Raw genomic sequence first — 25,826 nt, 5'->3', positions numbered from 1 at the left:
GCTGCACAATGATCTAGAGTTCTAAGCATTTGTCCACGAGAATCAACCTGCAATTACTGTACCATTTTATGTAAGCTACCAGCATCTAGCAGATGATGACAAACTTAACTGAAACTGTTTCTTTTAATTGGAAAAGATATTCAATACACACAGTAATTTTTAATTATGTGCATGGTTTTATTGCTCCTACTGCTTTTTTCTGTAAATAGTGGTGATTTTTTTTTTTTGTAAATAGTGGAAGCTTGCATCTTGGAAACACCAGTAGGTTATGTTGTATCTGTTGTAAATCCCTGACAGTAAATGGTGTGAGGAGTAGCTCTTATCTTTACCCTGCAAAATTCTCTGTCTGAATTACTTGAAAAGATTCCTGGTATGTTACTCTGTCTTAAAAGGTTGGATATACTTCTTCTATATCATGGCTTACAAAGAATCAATAAAAAGACTTTGTATAGTTCCCAACTTATGTCCTCAGGCAGAAGCAGGCTCCTTTCCTAACTCCAGAGCAATCTAAATCCCTTAGAGTATCTCCTCACTGCTCTTCTCCTGTCTGGTACCTGCTAGGAGCTGCAGACTGTGTACAGAAGATTTGCAGACATTCAGAGGAAATGCATTCACAGTGTCACAGTTTAACCCCAGCTGGCAGCTCAGCCCGGCGCAGTTGCTCACTCCCCCCGCGTCAGGATCACAGAGAGACTTGTAAGGGTGAAAGTGAGAAAACTCGTGGGTTGAAATAAAATCAGTTTAATAAGGAAAGCAAAAGTCACACACACAAGCAAAGCAAAATGAAGAATTCATTCACTCTTCCCATGGGCAGGCTTGGTGCTCAGCCATCTCCAGGAAAACAGGGCTCCATCACACGTAACAGTGACTTAGGAAGACAAACACCACAACTCCGAATGTTGTCCCCTTCGCTCTTCTTCCACCAGCTTTATATGCTGACCATGATGCCATTTGGTATGGGGTGTCCCTTTGGTCAGTTGGGGTCAGCTGTCCCCAGCTGTGTTCCCTCCCAGCTTCCCATGGACCCACAGCCCACTCACTGGTGGGAAGGGGTGAGAGACAGAAAGGTCTTGGCTCTGTGCAAGCCCCACTCAGCAGTAACTAAAACAGCCCCCAGTTATCAACTGTTCTCAGCACAAACTCCAGATGTCTCCCCATACTAGCCACTGCAAAGAAAACAAACTCTACCCCAGCCAAACCAGCACAGTCAGAATGTTTTGCCTGTTTGGTTGTAACTAGCTGCATGAAAATGCCAAAATGCTCACTGTGATGGCCCAGCAGCAGCACCCCATATCCTTTCACCTGCTACACAGGTGCAAGTATCCAAGATTAAAGGACAGATAATAATACTCTGATGTAAGTTATATGTAAGGTGCAAGACACACTCTCCAAACTTAAGAGACAGTCATAATATTATTGAAAAACAGCTGTGACATCAACAGAGCTACAAGAGTATAAAACTGGAAGAAGGAAGATGAGGTTCTGGACATGTGTTTTCTACCTAGACATAAGTTCACTTCTAAGAACCCAATGACTACCAAATATTCCATCTTTGAGTGTCTAGAGTATTTGGCACAGAGAACTTTCTTTATTCAAAATATTAAACATTCTGTATATTTAGCTATTATGTTTTTAAGTGATGAGTGAGTTCCTGTTTCAAGTCTTGCTGGAAAGGGAAAAGATATAAAACATCACAACTACATCTGAATCACTCAGACTTCATCAATATTTAGGCAGATACACCGCTGGTTAGGCTATAGAAAAATGATGAACTGAGGAATTGTATTACAGAAATGAAATTATTTTTATGATATAGCAAATGAAAAGCTGCCCTAAAATATTATGCAAGCTAAAACCAAAAATGCAAAATTCAACATTCAGATGACTACTGACATTCATATATTAAAGTATGGCCTGCATGAGGTTTCCTTCACAGCATATATTTAAAAAGTAATTACTTAGAAATATGTGACTTAATTTAATTTCCTTAGGTAATAGGGAGGAGACATTGTATTAAAAAATAAAAATATAAAATCCACCTTAGAATATAGCCACAGAAATATCTCCTGGTACAGCTACATTTCACCTAAATTCATCAAATGGGATCTACTGCACCAAATTGTTCTCAAAAGTTTAAACCTGAAAGGAGGTTTAACATAATCAAACAAGTTTTAAAACATCTTTTGTGGCATCAAGGAAGTATCAAATAAAATTTTCTGCAGTTAATGATATGCCTTAACATTGTATGTCCATTAATATGTGCAAATTTTAAATCTCTTACTGTATAAGATTGCAAGTGAAACTGCATTTTAGTTATAACGCTTGCAATTTTATAATTCAGGTAATTTTAAGCTACATGCAAAAGAAAAGTTTCAAAGTTTGTCTTAAAACATTTTTGCATATAGCTGATTTAAAAGTAGGAGATAATTTGCCCTTAAAAAGAATTATTGAGAATGCTGTAAGTAGAAATGAGGATTATACAAAAACTAAAGATTTTGTGTGTTGCCTATGTGTTTCTATGTAATACGTTAAATTTTGATTTGTGCCAGTAAAGCTATTGATTCAGGTAATGTTTGCAAGATTGAATTTTATTTTCAAAAACTACAGTAAAATAGTATCCCAAAAACTAGGCACAGAGAGTCTGTGCCCACCACCTGGTGCAGAAATACCCTTTTCTGAAGCACAAAGTCAAACCTGTGGCAGTGGAAGTGGATGAAGCTGTTTCACTGACAAGCAAAGTCAAGGAAGCAGGAAGATGCAAAGCCCATAAGGGGCACAGGGCAGTCTTGCTGTTTATGTCTATATCATGATCTCTATGTATAATACTTCACTAACTCTCATACCCATCCTTCTGCTGAGGGAGGCAGCAGGACCCTGTCCCTGCCAGTCTGCAGAAAGCAAAAAGGCTGTCTCACAGACACACAGAACCCAAGCCTGCCTATTGCACATTTAACCAGCTCTGGGATTAGTCATTTTCCAGTTTTTCACCATCATGAGCAACACAGAGGTCTCTAGACAGCTCACCTCTCAGGCAAGCCTGAAGCGTGTGCCTGCACTGAATTTCAAACTCAGTCTGTTTTTACCCATTACTGTTTCCATGAAAAGCATTCTTGCCATATAAGCTGACTTCAGCAGCCTGCTGCTATTGATAACCTTTAATGTTTAGGACACAAAGAAGAGACATTTGCTTACATATTTCCAAAGCTCTAATTAGAGACGGCCTGGGAATGTAACACTTTAAAAATGAGATGTTTCTGGGTATCTGCTTTTCATCACAATCAGCTGAGTCACATTTTGCTCTCGTTTACAAAAGTGCTACATAAATGATTCATTGAGATTGTCTGCATATAAATATCTATTGAACTTTTGTTTTCAAAGCCAAGTTTTCCCTACTTCCCAAACTACTTATATCCCAAATACACGATCCTGAGCTCCGACTGGTCTCCTGGATCACAGTGGCCAACAAGTTCTCTTGATAAATCTGATCTCAGTTTTTGATTGCAAAAAACCCCAAACAAACCCTGAAAGCTATTTGCATTGAAAATTATTTATACTTCATTCTGTTTCAAGTAGAAGGTCACTGGAGGATGTCCATAGCAGGGAAGGTTCAGTGCAGTCCTCAGAGGCAAACCATGGGATAAAGCCATGAGCTGTAGCTCGTGATCACACTGCAGCTCTCCTCCTGTGAAGCCTCAGGAAAAGGCTTTTGAAGAGCAGATCACATATCCTGATTCTTTGCTTAAAAGAGTCTTTGCACAGACCACAATACCTCAGCACCCTGTATGGTGTGTCAGTATAGTCATGCTATATCCACATAAGCTGAACAGAGTTTATGTTTGATGATGGTTATATCTGAAATGCATTAAAATCGTGGCTTGCTGCTTGAGCCCACACCATGCATTCATATAATCTCTGCCTATGTGTGCAGCAACAGATACATCTCAATTCCAGTAAGTGACATTTAGACACCTGCTGAATATGGGAAGAATGCCTGAGCCTCAAAGCCCATTGCTGCTGTGAATCAAACAAAAGTTGCCATCTCAGAAATTAGCTGCTTTTGAAGACAGCATGTCCAGATGCAATGACATCTGTAGCTGTTGAGCCCACACCAAAGGCAGCAGTGGAACCAAGGGTAAGTGTTTCTTTTTTACTGTAGAATTTGATCCGGTTATCTAAGCTATTACAAATTAAAGAAATGTGTGCATTTAGGAAAAAAAAAACAAAAAAGAGAAATCTAAAATCTCAGATGATTACTAAAAGACAGATTTAGTGAAGTTAAAACAAAACAAAACAAAAATCCCAACCCAATCCCTACAAAAAAGTATTATCTAAAAGAGAATTTTGTGGATTTTAAGCCTTTCAGCCAAAATACAATCCAAAACCTCCTGATCCATCTTGAGCCTGGAGATACCAAAAATATGCCTGAGTTTCAGTAATGTCTAAGATCATTACCAAGAGTTCTGAACACACCCAGGACTCCCTGTTAGCCAACTGAGCTCTCTGGGTTTGCCAAGCCTGGCACCATTGCTTGAAAGAGCCTGGAAACACAACAGGCTTGGTGGGAGCATGATGAACACACAGAAACTCACAAAACCAGAACAGCCTGGTCAGAAGAATCATTAAAGATTATCTCTTTCCAATGCCCCTGCCATGGACAGGACCACCCTTCTATAGACAGGTTGCTCAGAGCTCCATCCAGCCTGCCCTTGAAATATGATTATGGTTTGGCATTCAGAAACACAGGAAGAGAAGGAAAGCTTTTATGGAGTTCAGTGGTAAAAAGCTTGCCAGAAATCGTGAGCACTGTGTTCTGTGTCCTTCTAACTGACCACATCCCAAACCCAATCTACAGCTTCCTACAAGTGCTCTAAGTATCACACAGATATATGTACTTTAGGATTTTTTCACCTTTTTTTTCAAAATCTTGCAAACACCATGAAAATGGGAAAACAACATCTGAATAATGATTGCTGAATTTCTTCATCTCTAAAAGCACACAGGTACCTGCTCCACAGAGGCATTGCAGGAATGCATCAGTTAAAGCACTGTGAAAAGGCAAGAGCAGTATAAATGCCAAGTACTGTTACTACTACTAGTAGCAATAATAATGATATTTGACACTAGTATAGTGCCTTCCATCTGAGAATCACAAAGCATGTTACAAAAATCAGTTATAAAGGTGCTGTGAGGTGGGTAAGTATAATCTGCCTTTTATAGATGATGAAACACAGGCTCATATCGGTTAATTGAATTGCTAAAGTTATCCAGGAGGCAGGCATAGAACCACAATAGATAGTGCACATAAGGCCTCCTCTGTCATCTCTAACTACCAGGAATTCTTCTTTCCAATGTGTCACCTATTTGCTCTCACTTATCATTTTTGTGAGCTGTCTTCAACAAGTAGTTTTCATTACCTTTCCTATCATTATAAATGACAGAATTAAGGATATAACGCTAGAAAATATACCCCTGTCCTTTCCTTTCCAGGATAGGTGTCATGTAGCATTACATGAATAATCCATTTACATGTTGTAATACCCGTTAATATTTACTCTCCTTGTTTTTTTACTGTTTTGGTGAAGAAATAAAAAATAGCCTATCGCAACAACAACAAAAAAACAAACAAACGAAAAAAAAAAACTTGTGTAGGTTTTACAAAAACATTCCCTTATTCTCATGCAAACATTGCACAGTCTAACCACTTTCTCTTTTGCCCACTGATTAAGAGGGAGTATATATATATATATTTTTTTTTTTAATAACATAAAATGATGCCTATATGGTCAGGAGCAGCCACATGAGATGTCTGTATGATCTCACCCAGCAAGCTGCTCTAAGATCCTCCATGTTAAATGCAACTGCACAAGTGAATCCCATCTGCAACTCCAACCTCTGAGTTCAAGCTCAGCCCCAGGCTCAGTGATCTGTGCTGAATGGCCCCAGCCTGGAACTGCACTTCACCTTGTAAACTCAAAGCAGCTGATTCCAGACTGACTGCTCACACTAACTATTTTGAATAATACCTACCAGTATCAGTGGTCTGCCATTTTTAAATTATCCTGAGCTTAATACCGGTGACTAACACCTAAGTTCTCCCAGAATTTTCTCCTTCATTAACAAGGTTGATGTATTACTATTTTTTTCAAAAGTCAAGTACCAGCTAGACATTTAGGCACACAGAAAGTTTCACTGACTGGAAAAGGAAGAAATCTCATTAAAATTTTCATAGCCAAGATGTGTCAAATGAAGTATAGATATGTTACCACTGCACCCAGGCAAAAATTACTGACACTGTTCTCATAATATTAGTGTGATAAATTTTTAGTCTTGTTAATATTAACATAAAATGAATGTATAGAAATGTAATATACATTTTTAATTTAAACATTAATTTCCCCACACACATTCCATCCCTCTCCAGTAACACTATCACATTTTATCAAAAGAATACTAGATCACATCTTCTCTAGCTTTAGTGAAAATGTACTTTTACTTTATTTTTATATCTTGTAAAGATGTCAGCAATATTTAGATATTGTGGCTCAGAAACTGGATCATGTTAAGTGTCTACATGCAGCTGCACATTAATCTCCCTGACTCCAGGGAGTGTCCTTTTACTTTCTGCAAGCAGTTCATAACCAGGAAGCAAACAGCCCTCTCCATTTGCCTCTTACTTCCCTTCATGATTGATGGAGGAGCTTTCCAACTATTGCTGCTGCTGGGTCGTGCAGTCCTGTCTGCACAGGTGCCCTTGGAGGAAGGGGCATGGTCACCTCTGCCTCCTCCTGCCTTCCTTTCCTGCCCTGTGCTCTTTGTCCCTTTCCCTTGAGTCCCTGGCCGTGGGTGCACACTCTGCACTGACCCATCCCGAGCAAGCGCCACGAGCGAAGCGCATTGGAGCTTCCCAGGAGCAGCCAGGGAGACACAATGGAAACAAGGAGAGAATTCCTTCATGCAGCATTCCTTCATTGCAACCTTCTTTTCCTTCTGACTACCCCTTCTCCATGCTTGCTGAATATATTTTTACCATATTAATGCATAAATATGGAGGGAAAGGGAGGTGGCCAAACGTCCACAAGATTTCTCATATTGTGTGAAAGCACTACATGTCCTACTCCTGTCCTCAGGCTGCAGTAAGGAAAGCTAAAATCAAATTTAGGTGCAAAGCTCTTTCTGCCATGGAACATTCAGAGACTTTAATTCAAGCTGACTTAGCATGGGTACATGTGAAAAAGACATTGTTCTCCCTTCATGAGAGAACACAGCAACCCTATTTCAACAAAAAAGCCAAAAGAAGCTGGCCTAAATTTTGTGCTAGCACTGCCATCATTTTGATCCTTCCTTCTTCTGAGAGAACAAAAAGGAAAAAAAAAAAGTAGTTGTAAAAATCCTTTTATTAAGAATAGAGAAAAAAGTCAGGTTTTGGTCACAAAAATTGGCAATAAATTAATTAACCAGCCTCTGCAAAGTGTTAAGTTTGTTCAATTTTGAAAAATGAGAAAATATTAGCAAAGGTACAGCAGTCTTTAAAAGCATTATAATGGGTAATGTTTGGTGTGCTAACCCTTCACACAGACCCTCACCCCAACAATTTTCCCTATGCATTTATTTTTAATGTATAATGATATCAAATGCCCAAACACATAAGCTTTTCTAGCCCAACCATCCAGAGTAAAAACTCACATCTCTTACAATATCTTGCGTAATCCCAGATTTTCTGTTTTAAATCCAGTACCTTCCAATACCCTCACTTTTACATGCATCTTTGAAATCTTTGAAATCAATTTCTATTAAGTTTTATACTTTTCTAAATTTAAAAAGGCACAGTTCTGCTGTTGATTCTGAGCATTGGATTACAGCTTCTAACCTTTCTGTAGGAGATATCTAATTATACATCAGATCACATTCAAAACACAAGCCCCATTTAGCTTGTTTAAAGGCATTTCAGCCTTAATATCTCAACCTTAAAGATCATTTAAAATTAACTCAGCTATACAACCACTTATGTTAAACTTGTTTGCTGTTAAGCCAAACCTGATAGAAACCCAATAATCCCCAATTACCACTTTCTAACACAGACAATGTAATGACCTGAAAGTAATCTGAATGAATTTCTGTTTCAGAACATAATTATAGGATTGCAAGTGTATTGTTTTTAATTCCTGAAAATAAAAAATGCTGCTATAAATTTCATATTATATTTCTTAAGGAAGAACATAATGTATTCCTCATTTGCCATTGTTTTTTGTTAATATACTATGCCTATATTTATTTAATAACATGGGGTTTTATACAACTAGAAAAAAATCAAGACCTTTACGTGCCAATCATAAACCAAAATTACACCAAGAATCTTCTCAACTTCAACATATGCAAGATCAAGCCCTGAACTGACATTATCCATCATTCTGTGTGTATAACACAAAGTTAATTTGATATTTTAATTTTGTACTTGTGGTCGTATTTACTCTTAAATCCCCCTGGGAGCATAAAACGTTCATAGAATGAGTAAGATGTGCCCCTGCATATGGCAAAGTAATTGCATGGGAGCCAGGATCCTCTATAAACATTTTTTCAGGAGATTTTGCTGAAAATCATGAAAGTCAAACTCAGTAAAACTCGTTGAAACAGCTCATAGAAGCACAGATTCATTCCTGTACTAGTTACAGGGTGAATAATGTACCTTTCTGACCTCTCGCTGTGGAAAATGCCAGCCCTGGGTGCAGGGATGAAGCAGCGACCTGCTGCTGCCTTCCTGTCTCCAGCCTGCCATCAGCACTTGGAGCACCTGTGACACTTTGCCAATATTAACAAATGGCTCAGACATAAATTATTGCACATGCCTGCCTAGAAACCACGCTTCCTAGGGACATACCTACCATGAAAAGTTGTGGTCCTGCAACTAGAAAAGATATTGATTCATTCCTTCCTTTACTCAAAACTGTTCTCAGCACCATACCTGAACAGGGGAAGTCTTCTTTTTTCCCTGACTAAAGTTGCATTTTTTCAACTTTTAGTTTGTGATAAGCACACTCACTGTGATAGAAGAGCAACATTTTACAGTTCACACACACTAATAAAAATACTGGAATTACAGGCATACAGGGGAGGCAGTTCACTCATCTGCATACCAGAAACAACCCTACTTCCTTTACATTGCCCATAACCCATTCATACATACAGAATAAGTACACATAAATTAAATCCTATGCAATCTGTATCTGTGTTTCCATTCCTTTGGTGTTGGGATTAAGCCAGTGCCAGAAGGCTTAATATCATGGTGAAAGAGCTGAGTTGAATTCCAGCTGCAGTTGTGGACTAATTCATTAACCAGCTTCAGGGAGAGCAAAAATATCCTCATTCAAAATTGCCAAAATTCTGTTTTCCAAAGCTTTTACTTCTTTGTGTCAATTATTTTAGATCTACTGTCATGTTGCAGACCTTTGACCATGGATGAATACCTTTCCTCTAGCTTGTTAGCACTATGAAAACAAAACCAATGGAAAAAAGAATACTTTGCTTCCCTTTTTATACCTGTCCCTTTCACCTTCCCAAGGCATTTCACCACATCATCCCCTGGCTGCTGAACCATGATGAATACCAAGTGGATGAGCAGCCCAGCCCTTCACCATTCCATCCTCCATATGCTCATGCTGGTTTCCTCCTGAACTTTTGGACAGAGGCAGATAGCACTGCCAGGTAAGTACCACAGTGCACATAGTGGAAACCTGCTAGCAGACATACCAAGAGATGGGCCAGCAGAAAGTCATTGTATAAATCCACCCCATCTCACAAAACCTGTGGCATACCCACAGGTGTGATTTCCTCAGGTTTTATTTCATAGTTGCACTTTTCTAGACTCATCACATCATCGCTTCGAATCACAATGGAAATATTTACCACCTTCAGATGGTAGAGCAAGACAATTAGATCTCTCACTTGCCAAACGGTGGCATCAACAGCATCAAGCAGTAAGACCTCAAAAAGGTGAGATCCTTTGTCCTCATAGGTGTCCAAAGGTGAGACTTCTCTTTTGTCCAGCAAAGCACCAAGTTCAAAAGCTTTCCAGCACTCAGTGACCTGCAGTCACATTGATTCCCACAGCATTCCTGGTGTGCAGGACCGAAACTGCACAGTGACTCTCTAGTCTCGTGAAGACACATATCTTATGTGGAAATAAATGCCAGCCCTCGTATTTTATCAGAGGGCAGGATCCCACTGAATCCATTATAGAGCAGGATTCTTCCTCAAGCAGCCTTACAGATAATGACTGTTGGCAAGTTTCTGGTACATATTATGTTAGAGGAAATTAACAGCATTGCAATACTGTAATTAAAGCAAAAGAAACAAACAGAAATCCCTAACAGGGCAGCTAAACATACGAATCCAGAAAATCCATCTTATGTTGTTAATGAAGGATAATGCACTAGATTTCAAATGAAACCTGAAAATGGCACTTGTCCTTCATAAGAAACTAACCACTTTACTAGGTCAACAGCTGAAGTTAACTGGTTAACTAGCCTAGTCACTTACTCACTTATGCACAAAAAACGTAACAGCAGAGAATGGGATATTAGTTTAATATTCAGATATTAAGATAACACTAGATTAGGAATTAATATTAGCTAATATTGAGATATTATGCCTGAACACTAATTCACATTTCAAAAATGCTCTGCATCTGTAAACCATCAAAAGTTGCAACTTATTTCTGTGCAGCTTTTTCTCTTCTGGAAAGATAAAAAGTGATTAATATGTGTCTTTTACTAAGATCTGATTTATTTCAACCAGAAATCTGGATCCTAAAAGTGACCCCAATGTTACTATGAAGAACCTCTAAAATGTCTAGTATAACACCCTCCCACAGTGAATAACCCATGATTGTCCTTCTTAATGAACACCTACCTGCTATGAGGATAAGGAATGTGGAAGCAAGTTCTGAGTCAAACTGTGTGTGTTGTCTCAGGGAAGTGTGCAAATCGAAGTTGTGCTCCATAAAAAGAAAGGTGTTGTATTAACTGCTTGAATACATGTCCTATAGCAGCATGGTTTGTATTTAACCAGCATTGTTTGCGTTTCAGCAGTACAGAAAAGACAGTCACTTTATAGAGTCCAGCAAAAATATACAAGGTTTTATGTTTGGAGCACAGTTGCATTTTCCTTCTAATTGAAATTCTGTGACTGAATCACAGTGATGCTTTCACCCTGGAAGTCCTAGCAGCTAGTATTCACTAACTTCAGCCAGATTACTTACGAAAAAAATCTAAATAAAATCTGAGGACCAACTCCTGCTAGTGTAAAACGGCCTTAGAAAATGCAATCAATTTAACAGATTGATTTACACAAGATAAAATTCTGCCCTGAACAGTCACTGTGCACTTCTACTCCCTGTGAATTTTAAGAATGCTTGAAGAAACTATAGAAAGTACTCCAAGAAGCTCATTATGATTCACCAATACTCTCTCATCCGCTCTTTATCTTTGAAGTTTGCTGTCTGAGTGGTGAAGCTGAACTTTCTCTCATTCAGTCAGCATATGCATATCACATTTACTGGGACTGCTCCTGTCAGGAGCACGAGACAGATTTGTAATGGGATTTGTGAGGAAATCCAGCCACTTCGTCTGATCCAACCACCAGATTGCTATCGGAGATCCAGCCACTACCCTTCAGTCTTCAGATGTCCCAACACTGCAAGATGCAGTCATGATTTCTGCAGAGCTTGATGGAGCCCAGGCTACACTTTTTCTAGTAACTGAACAGAGCCTGGGCATAGGCTCAAGCACCAGCGGTACCATCAATGCTGTTTTCTTCCCAATGCTTCCTGGCACACTTTTGACTTATGACACCATTCTCTCAATGCCCAGTTATAGTTTTGGGAACAACAACATCTGAGCAGTGGGCCCTGTAGGTGTTTTGCAGTTCAACGCAGGGGTTGGATTTCAAAGCCAGTTCAAAAAATAAGGGAGACTTTTACCTGCTGTTACTGAGCAGCTCATCAATGCTGTTAAACTCTTGGAACTGAAACTGCATTGATGGTAATGTTTCTGCCCTATCCTAGTTCCTAAACACTCTCCAAGAAATGTTTGGGGCAGTGCTACTTGTTCAACACCACAAACACACCAGAAACAATGCTCACAATTTCATAGTTTAGCTGATTGAGCTCCAGTGCCTGGCACATACCCTGGTGGTGTTTACTAACACACACACACTGCCTTTGAGGATCTGAGCCTCAGTGCTTTCTGTAGCAAACTCATTTACTTTGCAATTAACCTCCCTGTTCACAATTACTATCTCTCTTCCCTTCCTCTTGCCAGTCACTTCTGAAAACCGAGTCCTCTCCACGCCTGCCAGCTGTAAAGCCTGCAAGTCTTTGTTCACTGTCCTTTAGAGCAGAGGCAAGGATTCACATTTTTATTGTTTGTTCTCCTCACTGTGAGGTACTGTACAACTGCAGTACTAAATCACTGTATTTGAGGGCTCATTCTAAATATGCAGATCTTATCAAAATATATTAGTATCATCAAGTAGAAAATTGACACCTTTATGTTTCTTCAGATACCACATGTCCTTTTTAACTCTCTGAGAGATTCGAACCCTACAATTTATCCTATAGTATGCTGTAATCAAAAGCATCAATCTTTTAAAGTCTGTCTAATGCCTAATGCCTGCAGTCACCATCCCTATCAGCCAGAGGTTAGAAAAAATAAGCATAGAAAAATACCTTAGCAATGATAGAAAGGCACAGTTTCTTCTGCAACATGTAACTTGAGCAGCCATGCCCTTTTTTGTAGGAAGACAGCTCAGAAGGTTTTAAGTATTTAAAACACTTCAGCATAAGGTGCTACAATTACTTAATCAGTTATTGCTCTTAAAAGGCCATCAGGAAGCTCATTAGGGTTTCTATAATGGCTCCCAGGCAAGTAGAAGGTCAAGATCTGAACTTTACCTGAGCAGACATAGGAAGAAAGGCTGTCAGTGATTCATCAATTCATCACATACATGGTGATCTCACCTGCTAACTGGTTATTTTGCTATGTTTGGGGGCATGGTTTGGGGTGGCTTGGGGTGTTGGTGAGTTTTGGATTTACTTTTTTTTAAATTATCCAAGGTTATTATATTGCCTAGTACAATAATAGATCCCAGCAGTTCAAACAGTTTTAAAAATTACATATTTCAAGCACTTTTTAAATGATAATTTTATTATTCAGACAGTGCTAATTAGAGCATAGGAAAATAATATTACTATATTCAGTATTTAGTACTACTATTTAAAAATATTTTGGGAAATGCTTGGGAAAAAAACTGTATTTCTGTAGAGGGAAAGGGTGTTCAAGGTCCTTGTTACTGAAGTTTACAGATGAAGTCCAGATTTAAAAAGAAAGGCCTTGAAAACTGTTTTTCTATAGGAATATTTCTAAGTGTACATATTACATAAGCCTCATTTGCTATAGCTTAAAGAGCCAGTCTTCAAGAATACACAGTGGAAACAAAACATTTTTGCTGTGGATTTTAAGCACATTTCTCTGTCTTTGGTTTTTATTGACTGTGAAGATTATGCAGGCTCTGTTAAGTCATTCTGTAAACTTATTTAAATCCCTTTCAAGGAAAGGAATTTTCTAACTTCTTCCAATTTGCTGTTTATAATGATCTTTACTGATGAAAGCTGTCATGTATGCAAATCAACATAAATATTTAAAGGCTGATTCCACAACCCACAGATATCAAATTCAATCACCTACAACGTCAGTGGTTCTTTAAGGTGAAGAAATAATAATATAAACAGTAGATAGCTGTCAAAAGAAAAAAACAAAAAAACCCACCAACTAATTTATTTGCTCTGTTATCCTTTCCCCATTAGAAGTCATAACATAGCATATGGATACAACCCTCTATTTCAAGTCATCATATCTGCCTTCTATAATAAAAAGCCCAGTGCTGTCAAGGGTTTTTTTTACCTTCACAGAATGAAAACTAGTTCCCCAATAATAAAAAGACAGCTCCAAACCTGTGCTGAACAGATTTATTAACCCAGCCAAAATGAAAGGCGTATCTTTATCCACCAAGTGTTATCATTTTCAAATAAGACATGTCCTCTAGGGAATAGATTTGAACACTGTTTTTTGTTTATTTTGTGGGAAGGGCTTACTTCTGAGATAAATAACCACAATATTGGCTCTGTATTTTCTGAAGTTTAACTTATAAAAGACGCTTATTATAATGCTAAGCAATAAAACATATCTATTGTACAGAATATATACACAATAAGAAGCTCCTGTTGCACATCTTGTATAATACACTGGTTATGAACAGGTCTTCAGGAGAAGACAGAGTATAATATCAGCATGTTTACATATTCAACACTTATTTCAATGTAATTTTTGTTTTATAGGATATGAATACATCTGCATCAAAGAGCCCACATCTGTGATTTTTCCACTGATTATTAGACATCACAAAAATTTATCATTCACACCCAGAAAAAGAACTTTTTTAAAGTGATGCTTAGTTGTGAATAAGCAGTCTCTCCAGCATTTTTCCTTATATTGCCTATTTTCCATATTTAATATCCATATTTATCATTCAAATGAAAATTGAAATCTTTGTATGTAGTACCAATCTTTCTTCATCTGTCTGACTAAACCATTCTTTTATATGGGTTTTGCCATCTTCTCTTTAAAGTGAACTAAATGTATATTGAAACATTAAAAAGGAAAAAATGCTAGTGTCCATTCCTGTGGATGAATACTACAAAGCAGCCCTGGACTTCCATATGGGAAGAGCAGTAGTATGGCTTTGTAAGGACAGCAGTTAAGCATTCAGGCAGCTTGGAGGAGCTGCATATGTATTCAGTGACGTTTACAGGATGTGTATTTATTATTTGGTACATACTAACTACTTGCAGGCACATCACATGGTGAGGGTTTTTTTCTACAGGGACTTACACGATTGTGTTTTTTAGTTCCATTTTCTGAACTAGCCCTCAATAGCTATGTGAGAGTTTCTGCTCCATGCCCATCAGAGCAGACAGCCACTCCCTGTGCCGAGATGTCTGTACACCTCTCAGCTGCTGTTTGACACAGACCTGTGGCCACGTGGGTCGTGGGAATCCTGGATATTGTGTTCCGACACCGTAATGCCTCCCAGCACAGAGGAGCCATCAGGGCAGCATCTGGAACTAAGCAGTGCCTTTCCCAAACCGAGAAATCCTTACCACCATCCAGTCCCCCGACCTCTGCCTTACCCAGCATTTGGACCACAATATTCACCAAACAACTGATGTGAGCATCACTGCACATTCTTTCTCTGTCAATCCTAATGCATCACCAGAAGCTTCTTGCAATGACAGGCAAGGGCTGAAGAGCAGGCTCAATACATCAAGATTGTAACTCAGTTTTTCAGTGTCTACCACAGGGTGGTTAAACACACCCATTCTGCTTCTTCTTGGATCTCCCAATAAAATCCATGGTCAGAGTTTACACACTTCACAGAAGTCATACTTAAACTGAAGCTGTGATTATTAGCACAGAAAAATGAAGATAAGTATAGATAAACAATTTGTAGTGGTCACTTCTGGAGCTCATGAAAGCTAATATATTTAGAGCTAAATAAATCTGAATATGAAAACTTTTCTTTGAAAAAAATACTCAGAACCCCTTAATAACTATAAGAATTTGCATTTCTAGCAGACCCTCTGATCAAAGTATTCGTACAGATTTAATTTATAATTTTAACCCCAAAATATTATCTAGCAAATATTTTGCTATCAAAGGGTGTATTTTAGGGAATTCTCTTTTTATGCTGTCTAATCTAGTTGCACAAGACTTCCTCACATGATGCAGTCTAAGCTGGAAATGACTGCTGCAGATTTACAGCTGATTAAAACTGAGACTTTTCTCAAAGACACCCAATACAGCTCTCCAGTTCAGTCTGAGCAGAATATTGATAGAATATTTCTGTTGACACAAAAGCACTAAATCTGTTTTAGAATGTGTTCCGGGGAAAACATCAATTGAAAAATTGATATCAACTAGAGTTGATTAATGTATGAATTGTTTCAGAGTTGCATGCAATCTCTCAGCAATAGTTCTATTTCTTTACTTGAACCAGCTTGCCAATTATCATTATGCATAACTGAAACTGGGACAAAATTTTGATGATGTTTACATCTTATCTACTATGCACATAAATTTGGTCTAGTATTAAAAAAAAAGAAAAAAGAAAAAGCTGTCATTTAAGTGCCTTATGACTGGGTACAGAACAATACGTTCTGCACAGTGAAGAGCATTTTCGGGTATGTGTACCTAACCCATGACAAATCTTGATACTCTTGCACTGCAGTTGACTGTATGAGACAAGAAGTGATATGTGCCCACATGAAATACAGAAATGCAGGACTGAACTCTAGATATCTGGCTCTAATATTACAGTAGCTGCCATATCACCTATGCAGATAATCAACATAAATCATTTTAATACTGTTCATTCAGAGTTATGAAGGGTCAAAGGCTAAGAGCAGAGCAGGTTGAATCTTCACAAAACAAGTGCTTTACAACTGTCAGTGTGGATGCTAAAAAGCTCTTTTAAAGGATCTTCTTGCTATTCAGAAATGTTTACACACACAGACTGATGTGTGTAAACATATGTTTGCAAAATGGCTTATTCTCTGGTGAAGACTGCTTAATTCTTGGGAGAGTAAAACTGGATTTTAACGGCACTGCATGTTATGTTGGGAATTCTGGTTCCTGCAAGTGTGTGCATGCACCTGTACTTCTCTTTGACATTAACTTGACCTTGTAATAAACTTAATTTGTCCTTTTATGTAAATTATCCCTAATCGTCTTTTTTTTTTTTTCTTTTTACTGTTGTACTGTGGTAGGTGTACAAAACTTACATAGAAAGATCCTAACCCTTGAGCTCTAAAAGAGGGTTTACAGGTTCTGCTCTGTGTTGTAACAAGTGTGATGCACTGTTTTTCAGAGTGAAGACCTTGAGGGCACCATGGAAGGTATGCCCATATAAGAAGCCAGGCTTATACAGGTGGATAGACACATAAAGCAGTAAAAGTAAACCTCTCACAGTGTACCACAGTGGCATTTCAAAATAAAAGAATTTCAGCAGGCAGATAAAAATATTTCTAATGTCAATTTTTTTCCCCACAGAAAAGTCAACATTTTCCCCAGGACAAGTGAGTAAAATTGCATTTGCAGGTAATGATGACTTGAGTCTTCTAAAATGATCAGTTGTGATGCAGCAAAAAGACTTAACAAAGGTTCTTCATGTTAAATGCAAAAAAACCCGAAACAAACCAACCCCCAAACTAAAAAGCACCAAGCACTGCAGCCAAAGGCTACACAGTCCACTAGAAAAACCCATGCTGGGAAAAATGCCTACACTTTGGCCAGTCTTTGAAAGCTTTCTCTTCCTTCTCCATTTAGGTGCCTTTTACAGGAGCTTTTGCAAAACTTTACTAGGGAATAAGTAAATCCAGATGATGGCGTCGTTTTGACCACAGTTTTCTTTCCAAGGAATCTAATCTCACCTGCAAGCATTTGCATAAACAAAGTTACTCAGTTCATTTAGTTGTAAAGTGGTCAAAACAAAACATTCATTTAGACAGAGGAAGGAACTGGAGTATCCTCTCCAGTGAAGCCAGGCGAGTGCTTACCATGGACAGCATGTGGGCAGGAGTCCAGAAAACAGGGTTGACCAGGCAGAGAAGCAGCCTTTAATGCTCAGAGCCTGGTTAGCAGCTCTAACCACCATCCAAGGGAGCACCTGTTTTACAGTCACAAGGTCTCTACATTCATTTTCAAATTTGTATACAGTGCAGAATTAAAAATAAATAAATAAACAAGAAAAACCACTAAATTGCTATGCTCTGGGTAAGTTAAAGTGCGTATGAACTGAAAGTGAGAATGTAAATTGATGTAACAGCAATAATTCTGGAACTAATGGACAAACAAGCATTGCCACATGCAGAATAACAGAGAAATTGATCTGGCTTTATGAACTCAATTGAGGGACCAATAAAAATATTAGAATGCTGGAAAGGTACTGTCAGACATAAAGCACCTGTTCAACATTACTGCTAATTGTGGGTGAAGGAAATGGCCCCAGCAGAAATTGGTTGAAGGTGATTAAATTTAATTGCAATGCTATATACAAAGTGGTACCCACTCACTGAATTAGAATCAAAATATGTTCAGAAGTGATACATTCCACAAAACCAGGTTTAATACAAGGCATGAGCAGCAAGGCTACATGTGGCAAAAAGCACATTCCCATTTTCTGAAAGTTCTTTCTGTCTCTCACATGTTGCCAAATCGCACAAAAAGCACTGTAACAGGAACCATGAAATCAGGAAATAAGGTCACCATAAGGTTGAGTGTGGGCTGCAGGAATGCTCATATTCTCCAGCACAGTGGAGGCAGGAGGGTCGGTAGGAAACACACTCAGCCCACTCCGAGACACAAAGTGCCAGCAATCGATGAGATCAGAAACAGTTAAGAAGCAGTGCCTGCCCTTGGTTTGTGTAAGGCAGATACCTCTGGAAGCCAGCTCCAAGCTTTCAGAAGAGTGCACAGAATCCCCCCTGGCAGGCAGCCACTTCTGCTGGAGGCAGCTGCCAGAGACTTTTGGCACAGGAAAGTGAAAGTACCATTTTCCATTTTCTTTACTATTTCTCCCTTTTTTTTCTTTCCACAAAATTTTGTTAGTAGAGTTGGGTTTTTTCCCCCTTTCTTTTTGTAGGAGGACTATTTATTAGAGTTGCTGGTTTATTATCAGTCCCTTTAGACTCTATTTCTTAACTTCAATTTTACTTTCCATGCATTTTCCCATAATGCCTCCGGCATACCCTTCCTCTCTGCTTTCAGTGCTCTTGAGGGTACAGTCACAGTTCTAAAGGATGACTTTCTTATAGTCAGAAACTCATAAGCTATTTGCTCTTCCAGTAATCACCCAAATACATCCTCCTTCTAACCTGCTGTCACCTAGGCCATATTTTACGTGGTACACATCCACCATGTCTAGCCTTTAAATTCCTTTCTGACATCTGTGCTTGGCACATGTGTCTCCTTGCTGGTGGCAAACACAGCACTGCCACTCTTTGTGGCAGACTTGGTTGTTCTAGTGTTTCCCCACTGATCCTCAAGCAGATGGAGAGAGCTGCCCATGTCATGGCCCTCCTGTTCTCTATTTACAGTCATTTAGTCCTCAGGCTCACTTTAGTTTTCAAAGAAGTTTCCAAGTGCCTAGTGTTGTTATCTGCTGCACAGAGTGCTAAGGTGTTACTCAGTCCTGGTTATATTTGCTTTAGTGCTAGAACAGCTTGCTTATGGCTCAGTATCAACTAAACCCTCATTATTTTCAAGTACCTGCAATGTACTTAATTAGAACTACTGGAGCCTCTGGACACGGGGTGAAAGCTGCGCTTTTTAAAAGGTAACTGTGTAACTGAAAAGAAGCCTTTCCCACCCCCAACAACCCAAAGAACTTAGGCAAGCACCAAGTGCAACAGAACAGCTGCTTGACAGCTTTATTTGAAAACAGCTTAGAGAAGTACATGAAAAATACTGTATTCAGCTAAAGCTGCAGGGAACAATGGAAGAAAAATAATTAGCCAAGTCAGAAATTGGCTAAGGCACTGGGTCTTCTGAGCCTTCTATTTCCTTCAAAATACAAAGAGATCTTTAAATACTGAGTAGTAAACGAGACTTTGTTTATATCTTATCTTAAAAAGCCACAGGCAGAACAGTGCACCCTAATAACATCCTTGGGTTAGAAATGATTCAGAAGCAAGGGGGCCATCTGCTGAATTCCCAGTACCATTTTCTGCTGTATCCTGGAAGTTTCTTTAAAAGTTTCACAGCCAAGTGCTTTTCAGTGTCAGCTTTGCCAGGATTGTGAAGCGTGGCAGAAAACCCCTGAGCAGGTTGGGCTGCAGGTGAATATGACAGCATATCTACCACGACTTCAAAAAGTAAAACCAGCACACTGATCTATGTAATCTGTTCAGGACTCAAAAATCCTGTAGACAATATCATCACTCTGAAGTGTAAGTAGTATCTCTGTATCATGATGTATTTCCTTAAATAGCAATTTTCAGAGACAGAAAATTTGCTCATAATATGTTTCTGAATATAATTATTCAGATATAATATAAAAGCTTAAAGCACAGAATCAGGTGTCTAAAATAAGCAGCTTCCTTCTTCAGCTTACTGTCCATTATCCTTAGTAATGTTGGTATCATTTTCAAACTCAGCATTTCCTTCCCCATATAACTCCATCATATTTCCATTGATAAAGGATTCACTGGTGACTGCTTCAAATTCCACTCATTCTGAATTCATTATCACTAACTTCAGACCCCAGCTTTACTATACTCATAGCTAGTCCCTACTACAACATGTAAAAGTGGGCAAAGGAAAGGTAAAATTTTTAAAGGATTCAATGACAACATCTCACAACAAATTCATGACATACCCAAAGTGCATTTTCCTTGTAGTCCTACATATCTTGTTCTCATTAGAACTGCTACAGCTAAAGGTCTCTCTGCATACCAGGAAGAAGGACCAAAATTGTTTCTGGCACAATAATAATGAAGTATGTTAAACAAATACTACACAAACACCCAGACTGAAAAAATCCTTGTTCACAAAACCATGAAATTTGATAAAGGTATTTAAAATATTCACCACTGTTCTCATTTCCTAAAGCATAGCCTTAAGTCTACTGACATTTCATGGTCTGTTAATACAGAACATTTTAAATATAGAAAGGTACATATTATCCATTAAAGGCTATGTAGACTCACGCATAAGATCACTCATGGTGTACAAATATAAGATTGTTTAATGGTACAAATGATAAAATCAAATTTTCAATGCTGCATCCAATTCAACATTTTAAAAATTACTGCAAGGCATAACTTGTTTCTTTCAAAGTTATAAGCAGGAGGGGTTCAATAAAAGCCTAGCACAGGGAATCCAAATAAATGCCACTTGCTTAAGACTTCCTTCTTAAGTATAAGAAGTGGTCCCAAGTTTAACTCAATAGTTGGAGGGTTTGTTTGATTGTGTGGGGTATTTCTCATGCTTAAAACAATTTTACTACCTCACTCAATACTAAATCTCAGTATGCATGACTCCCACATCCATAATGCAAAATGTATCCAGGTGGTGTTGTTTGCTGTTCACAGTTCCCAACTCTATGCACATTGATAAGCAAGAAGGATATGGACTGGAAAGTTATAAATTTGTAGGCACATGCAGATTACTCACTGCTTTCAGTATTTAATAGCAAACTCTGTGCCAACTAAGCATCCTTTATTTTTCTCCTAACATCTGAACTTCTATATCAAAATATGAAAATAGCATTTATAAACCAGTAGTAAATTCAAAATATCAAGCACATGAAAAAGTTAGAGAGCTATAATTACCCAGCACTAATAAAACATCATCATGGACCTTTACTCCCATGAGCTGTCCAACACTCCCTCTCCAAAAGGCTTAGCTTAAGACCTCAAAAGCCTGACAAGCTGCAAAGTGTAGCCTCTTTAAGAGAAAGACAAAATAAAATAAATAACAAACTTTAAAAAAATAGAGACAGAAAGAGAGAGAGAAATAAAAGCTTTCCCTGAAGAATTTAGAATGAAAGCTAAGGATTGCTAAAATTCAGTCCTTTCTGTAGAAATGGTCCCAAAGATATAAAACCAACTCCTGCTAATACAAATTTAGGAAATAAGATGTTCTGTCTTAGTGAAAAGCAATACAAAGTGCCCCTGCTACTTTTTTCACACTCTGGAAAGCTCACATGAAAGAACATTTCTATATAGTGTAAGAGACTTGAGATTAATTTTCAACTATGTAGCTTTTTCCCTCTTGCACCAAACCCTGGATGGTTGGCTTAACACTAAGATGCTTCAATTTAAAACAAAATCCTTTTTAAAAATACACCTTTAAAGAATAAGGAACATCAATTTTTGTTGGTCTTCTTCCCCGTTACTTACATATAAACAAAAATTACTCCTGCCTGGTAGCAGAACTATGCTTACAATGACACCTTATTAGTGGAGTCAGACAAATCTATTTCATGAAGTATTTAGACAGAGAGGGGTGATGTGCATACTCACTAGGCAGTTAGAAAGAAAGGGAAAGGATTTGGAAAGTGAAGGATTTGAAACATAACGCTATTTGGAGGGTAATATCTCCCCATGCTTCTGATACTACTCAACTTGAACATCAGTTGTTAAAGTTCTACTAGATAAAAAGTATTTATGATCAAGCTCGTTCCCATTCTAGACCTTTGAGATCTTTTCCTTTCAACCTAATTTTGTACAGAGATCTCAGTAAATGTTGCCTGCTTTTCAGGAGGTCCCACCCATGAAGCGGAAAGGGGATCAGCTTCATGGGTCAGAGAGCACAAACAGCTCAGCCAATGTCTGATCGATGATACCTGTGGTGCAGTTGTGTTATATTGAGCACGACAGATACAGCGGTACAGGGGAAGAACCTGCAGGTGCTCCATCAGAACGCTGGCGCACAACACAGAAGGGATTTGGGAAGCATAGTGAAACATTTGTCATTTTCGGTCATTGAAAGTCAAGAAAGAGAAAGCTAAGACTTTGGTTCCTGAAAGGTATTTAGGGTACAGGTGTGTTACGGGGCACAACCCGGCACTGCCGAAGCCGAGGGAGTCCCAGCAGTGGGCTCAAGGTGTCCCTGGTACTCGTGCAAGGCCGGCACGGGGCTGGCAGCTCCGTACCCGTCCGTATGTCACACACTAACACCGGGCACGGGGACAGGGAAAGTTCGGCCGAGGCTAGGGAGGCGGTCACGGTACCACAGCCACCGCGGAGAGGCGGAGGAGAGGCAGCGCGGCACCGTCGCCGCCTGGGCACCTCCGCTCGGCGGCTCCCCGGCACCCGCTGCCCCCCGCCCGGGCAGGGGCTCGGCGGAGAGCCCCCCGCAGCACAGCACTCCCGTTCGCCCCTACGAAACGCCCTCAGCGACTCACGGAGACCGTCTAGGGGGGCTCGACGGGTCTGCAGTCTCCGCAGGACCGCCCCAAACTTCACGCGTGCTCTACCTAGATGCCTCGACAGGTAGCTCGCAACGCGCCGCAGCCAAACTGGCGAGTGCAATTTTTGGCAGACGAAAAGGACGATCGCTTCCCTCCTCCGCCGCGTGAAAACCTTGGACAAGGTACTAAACCGCGACACCTGGAGCCGACACGGCGCCTTCCCCTCTACCAGCCTCCAACTTCCCGGCAAAGCGTCAGAAATTAACCTCTCCCTGGGTACGAGCCCGAGACGCGGTCCGCGGATAGCCCCAGCCAAGCCGTAGCCCCCCCGCCCCACCGCCGAGCGCCAGCACCGCCCCCAGCCCCGTCCCCGCGGCCACGCGCGGGCAGCCGCCGACGGAGAAACTTTTCCGAGCCGCCCGGCGAGGCAGCGCCCACGCCGGAGCCCCGCAGAGCGGGACCGAGCCGGCGCCCCCGCACCGCCGCCCCCCGCAGCCGCGCCGCGCCGGCCGCCCCCAGCGTGGGCATCCGTCCGCACCGCTCCTACCGTGCGGGGAGCGAGTGAGGGAGGGGGCGAGGAGGTGGCAGTTACCGGCGAGCGAGCGCCCTTCTTGCAGAGCGGTCCCCTGAAGACGCCTTTGATGCCGCGGTAGTGCCCGTTGCTGAGGTGCCGGGAGCTGATGACCAGGTAGCACGCCATGCGGGTCCCCCGGGCGGGCGGGCGCGGGGCGGGAGGGCAGCCCGGCTCCTCCGCGGCGGCGGTGCTAGCCCCGCCGGAGCAGAAGCCCGCATGAAGGAGCGGGCGGAACCGCAGCGGCGATCTCCCCGCTCCCGTCTCATCCAGCGCCCGGGCGAGCGCTGCCAGCAGCAGGATGCACTGAAGGCGGCGGCAGGCAGAGCACATCTGAGGGAGCGCGGAGGCCAGTCCGCATGCTGCTCCGCGGGTGGGAGACGGGCCGGCGAGAAGAAGGGCACAGCGCAACTTGCACCGTCCGCCGCTGCTACGGCCCTTCCTCTTCTCCCTCCTCCTCCTCCTCCTCCTCCTGCTCAGACCAGGCCACCGGCAGCCGACATCCGGAGGGGAGTTTCTCCGCGGCAGCTGGAGCGGCGGCTGCTCCCCATGGCTGCGCCCAGCGCCGGGCTGGGTGGCTGATGCCGCCGGCCGCCGCGCACGGTGCCCGCCGCCCCGCTACTCCCGTACGGCCGCCGCAGTCGGCGCCGCGCCTCGCCTCACCTCCGCCGGCGGGGGGGGGAGGCGGTGCGAGGGGGGCGGAGGAGGGGTAGGGCCGGAGCCGGGGCGGCGGCGGGTGGGAGGACATTGCCCCTCGCCGCCGCGGGGAGGGGAGCCACGCCGGCAGCCTCGGGCGGAGCGGCCGGGAGCGGGGCGGGCAGCGGGGTGTGCTGACCTCCCTCCTTCTCTTCGCCCAACTTTCCCGTCCTCTATGTCGGCAGGTAACGTCTCTTCCTCGCCCGCCTCTGGCTTCCACTTGTCCCCCGCATCGCCTCGCCCCCTTTCCCCTCCACCGTCCCGTGGGCTGTCCCGGGCAGGGGACGCGAACGCCACGGACACTCGGCATCCCGGCGCGGTGCCGGGAAGCACCGCTGCGCTGGCTGGGAGCGCGGAGTGCCCCGGACTGCGGCGGGGCTGCGCACACCCCCGGCTTGTGCCTGGGCTTGTCTCCATCGGCCCCCTGAAAGCGCGTGAATTTTGGTGCGTGGTGTCATTTACGACCTGAATGATTTACACAGAATCGCAGGTGTGAAAATCTTCTGCCGCTAAATAGCTGGAACAGGTTGTTCCTCTCCCCTTCTGCAAGACAGAGGTGCGATGTACCTCGGACCCGCTGGTGCAGACTCAGTTTCTTCTCATCAGGTTACAAGTATTGTCTCTGCTCTGCTGCTTGCTACGTCGATAAAATAAATCAATAAATCACGCGGCCTTAGTAGTCACCTGCAGATCATTCATTTCTTCGAAGTAGATTGCTTTAAACTGTAGATAAGAGTCGTTTCAGTTTTTTCACTTAATCTCATAGAGGCATATGCTTTCAGTTATTTGGTGAATGAAACTGATAAACCACAATCATTCTAATTTTAGCCTCTCAAGAGCTTTCTTTCTATTAACCTAATGTAAATAAAAGGAAAATCTTACACACTCCACCAAACGGATAAAGAGGTCACGACAAATTAAATGTTATTTTTTGACTGACTGTTCGTGTAAAATACTGTTGTACAGTCCTAGTAATACAGCATTGTATACAGTGTTTCACATACCATATTAAGTTTTACTGCACATGTGTATATGTACATATATATACAAATCATTAAATGTATTATTATGTATTTTATCAATAAATATACAATATTATAAAGGAAACAGAATACTTCTGAATTTGGAATAACCAAAGGAGGAAGTAGTGTATTAAGAACTTCCCTATGTTAACTATCATACAGTGTTTTGTAATGTAAAAAACCTGTGAGGTGGGGGTCAAATTAAGCTGGGAAAATCGAGGTTTGAAATAAATGAAAGGGCTTGGCTCTTTTCATAATGTGTGGTTGAGTTGTGGGACTCCTTGCTAAAGGGTGTTGTGGATCATAGATTAAACAGTCCCACGAATCAGTACAGATCAGGCTTTGAAGCCTGGGAGTAATACAATGCCTGCAAAAGACCTCTGGAGGACTTTTCTGAAGCAAGAATTTGCATTGTATAGTGGAATTTGAGATATTATAATACCATACTGATTAAAAAAGAAAAAGTTGTCCACTGTTAATATGGTGGTGAAAAGGAGCTTTTACACTGTCCTCCT

The 25,826-nt window shown here is 41.1% G+C and overlaps 1 protein-coding gene across 2 annotated transcripts in view; it reads right to left on the bottom strand.

The window, feature by feature from the left end:
• ZNF804B (zinc finger protein 804B) overlaps nt 1-24,498 on the bottom strand; it is a 231,648-nt gene extending 207,150 nt beyond the window's left edge. The window contains exon 1 of one of the 2 annotated variants that reach the window (XM_085050664.1): nt 23,570-24,498. In XM_085050664.1, coding sequence (XP_084906790.1) covers nt 23,570-23,926 — 357 coding nt within the window. In that variant the 5' untranslated portion in view covers nt 23,927-24,498. The remainder of the gene's footprint in view (nt 1-23,569) is intronic. The other variant, XM_085050665.1, reaches the window with a different exon arrangement.
• Nucleotides 24,499-25,826: the final 1,328 nt, after the last annotated feature.

Source organism: Lichenostomus cassidix, chromosome 2 (genome assembly GCF_008360975.1).
Source record: "Lichenostomus cassidix isolate B80296 chromosome 2, HeHo_3.0, whole genome shotgun sequence".
NCBI classification, from domain to species: Eukaryota; Metazoa; Chordata; class Aves; order Passeriformes; family Meliphagidae; genus Lichenostomus; species Lichenostomus cassidix.
This window is presented reverse-complemented; position numbering and strand designations above follow the sequence as displayed.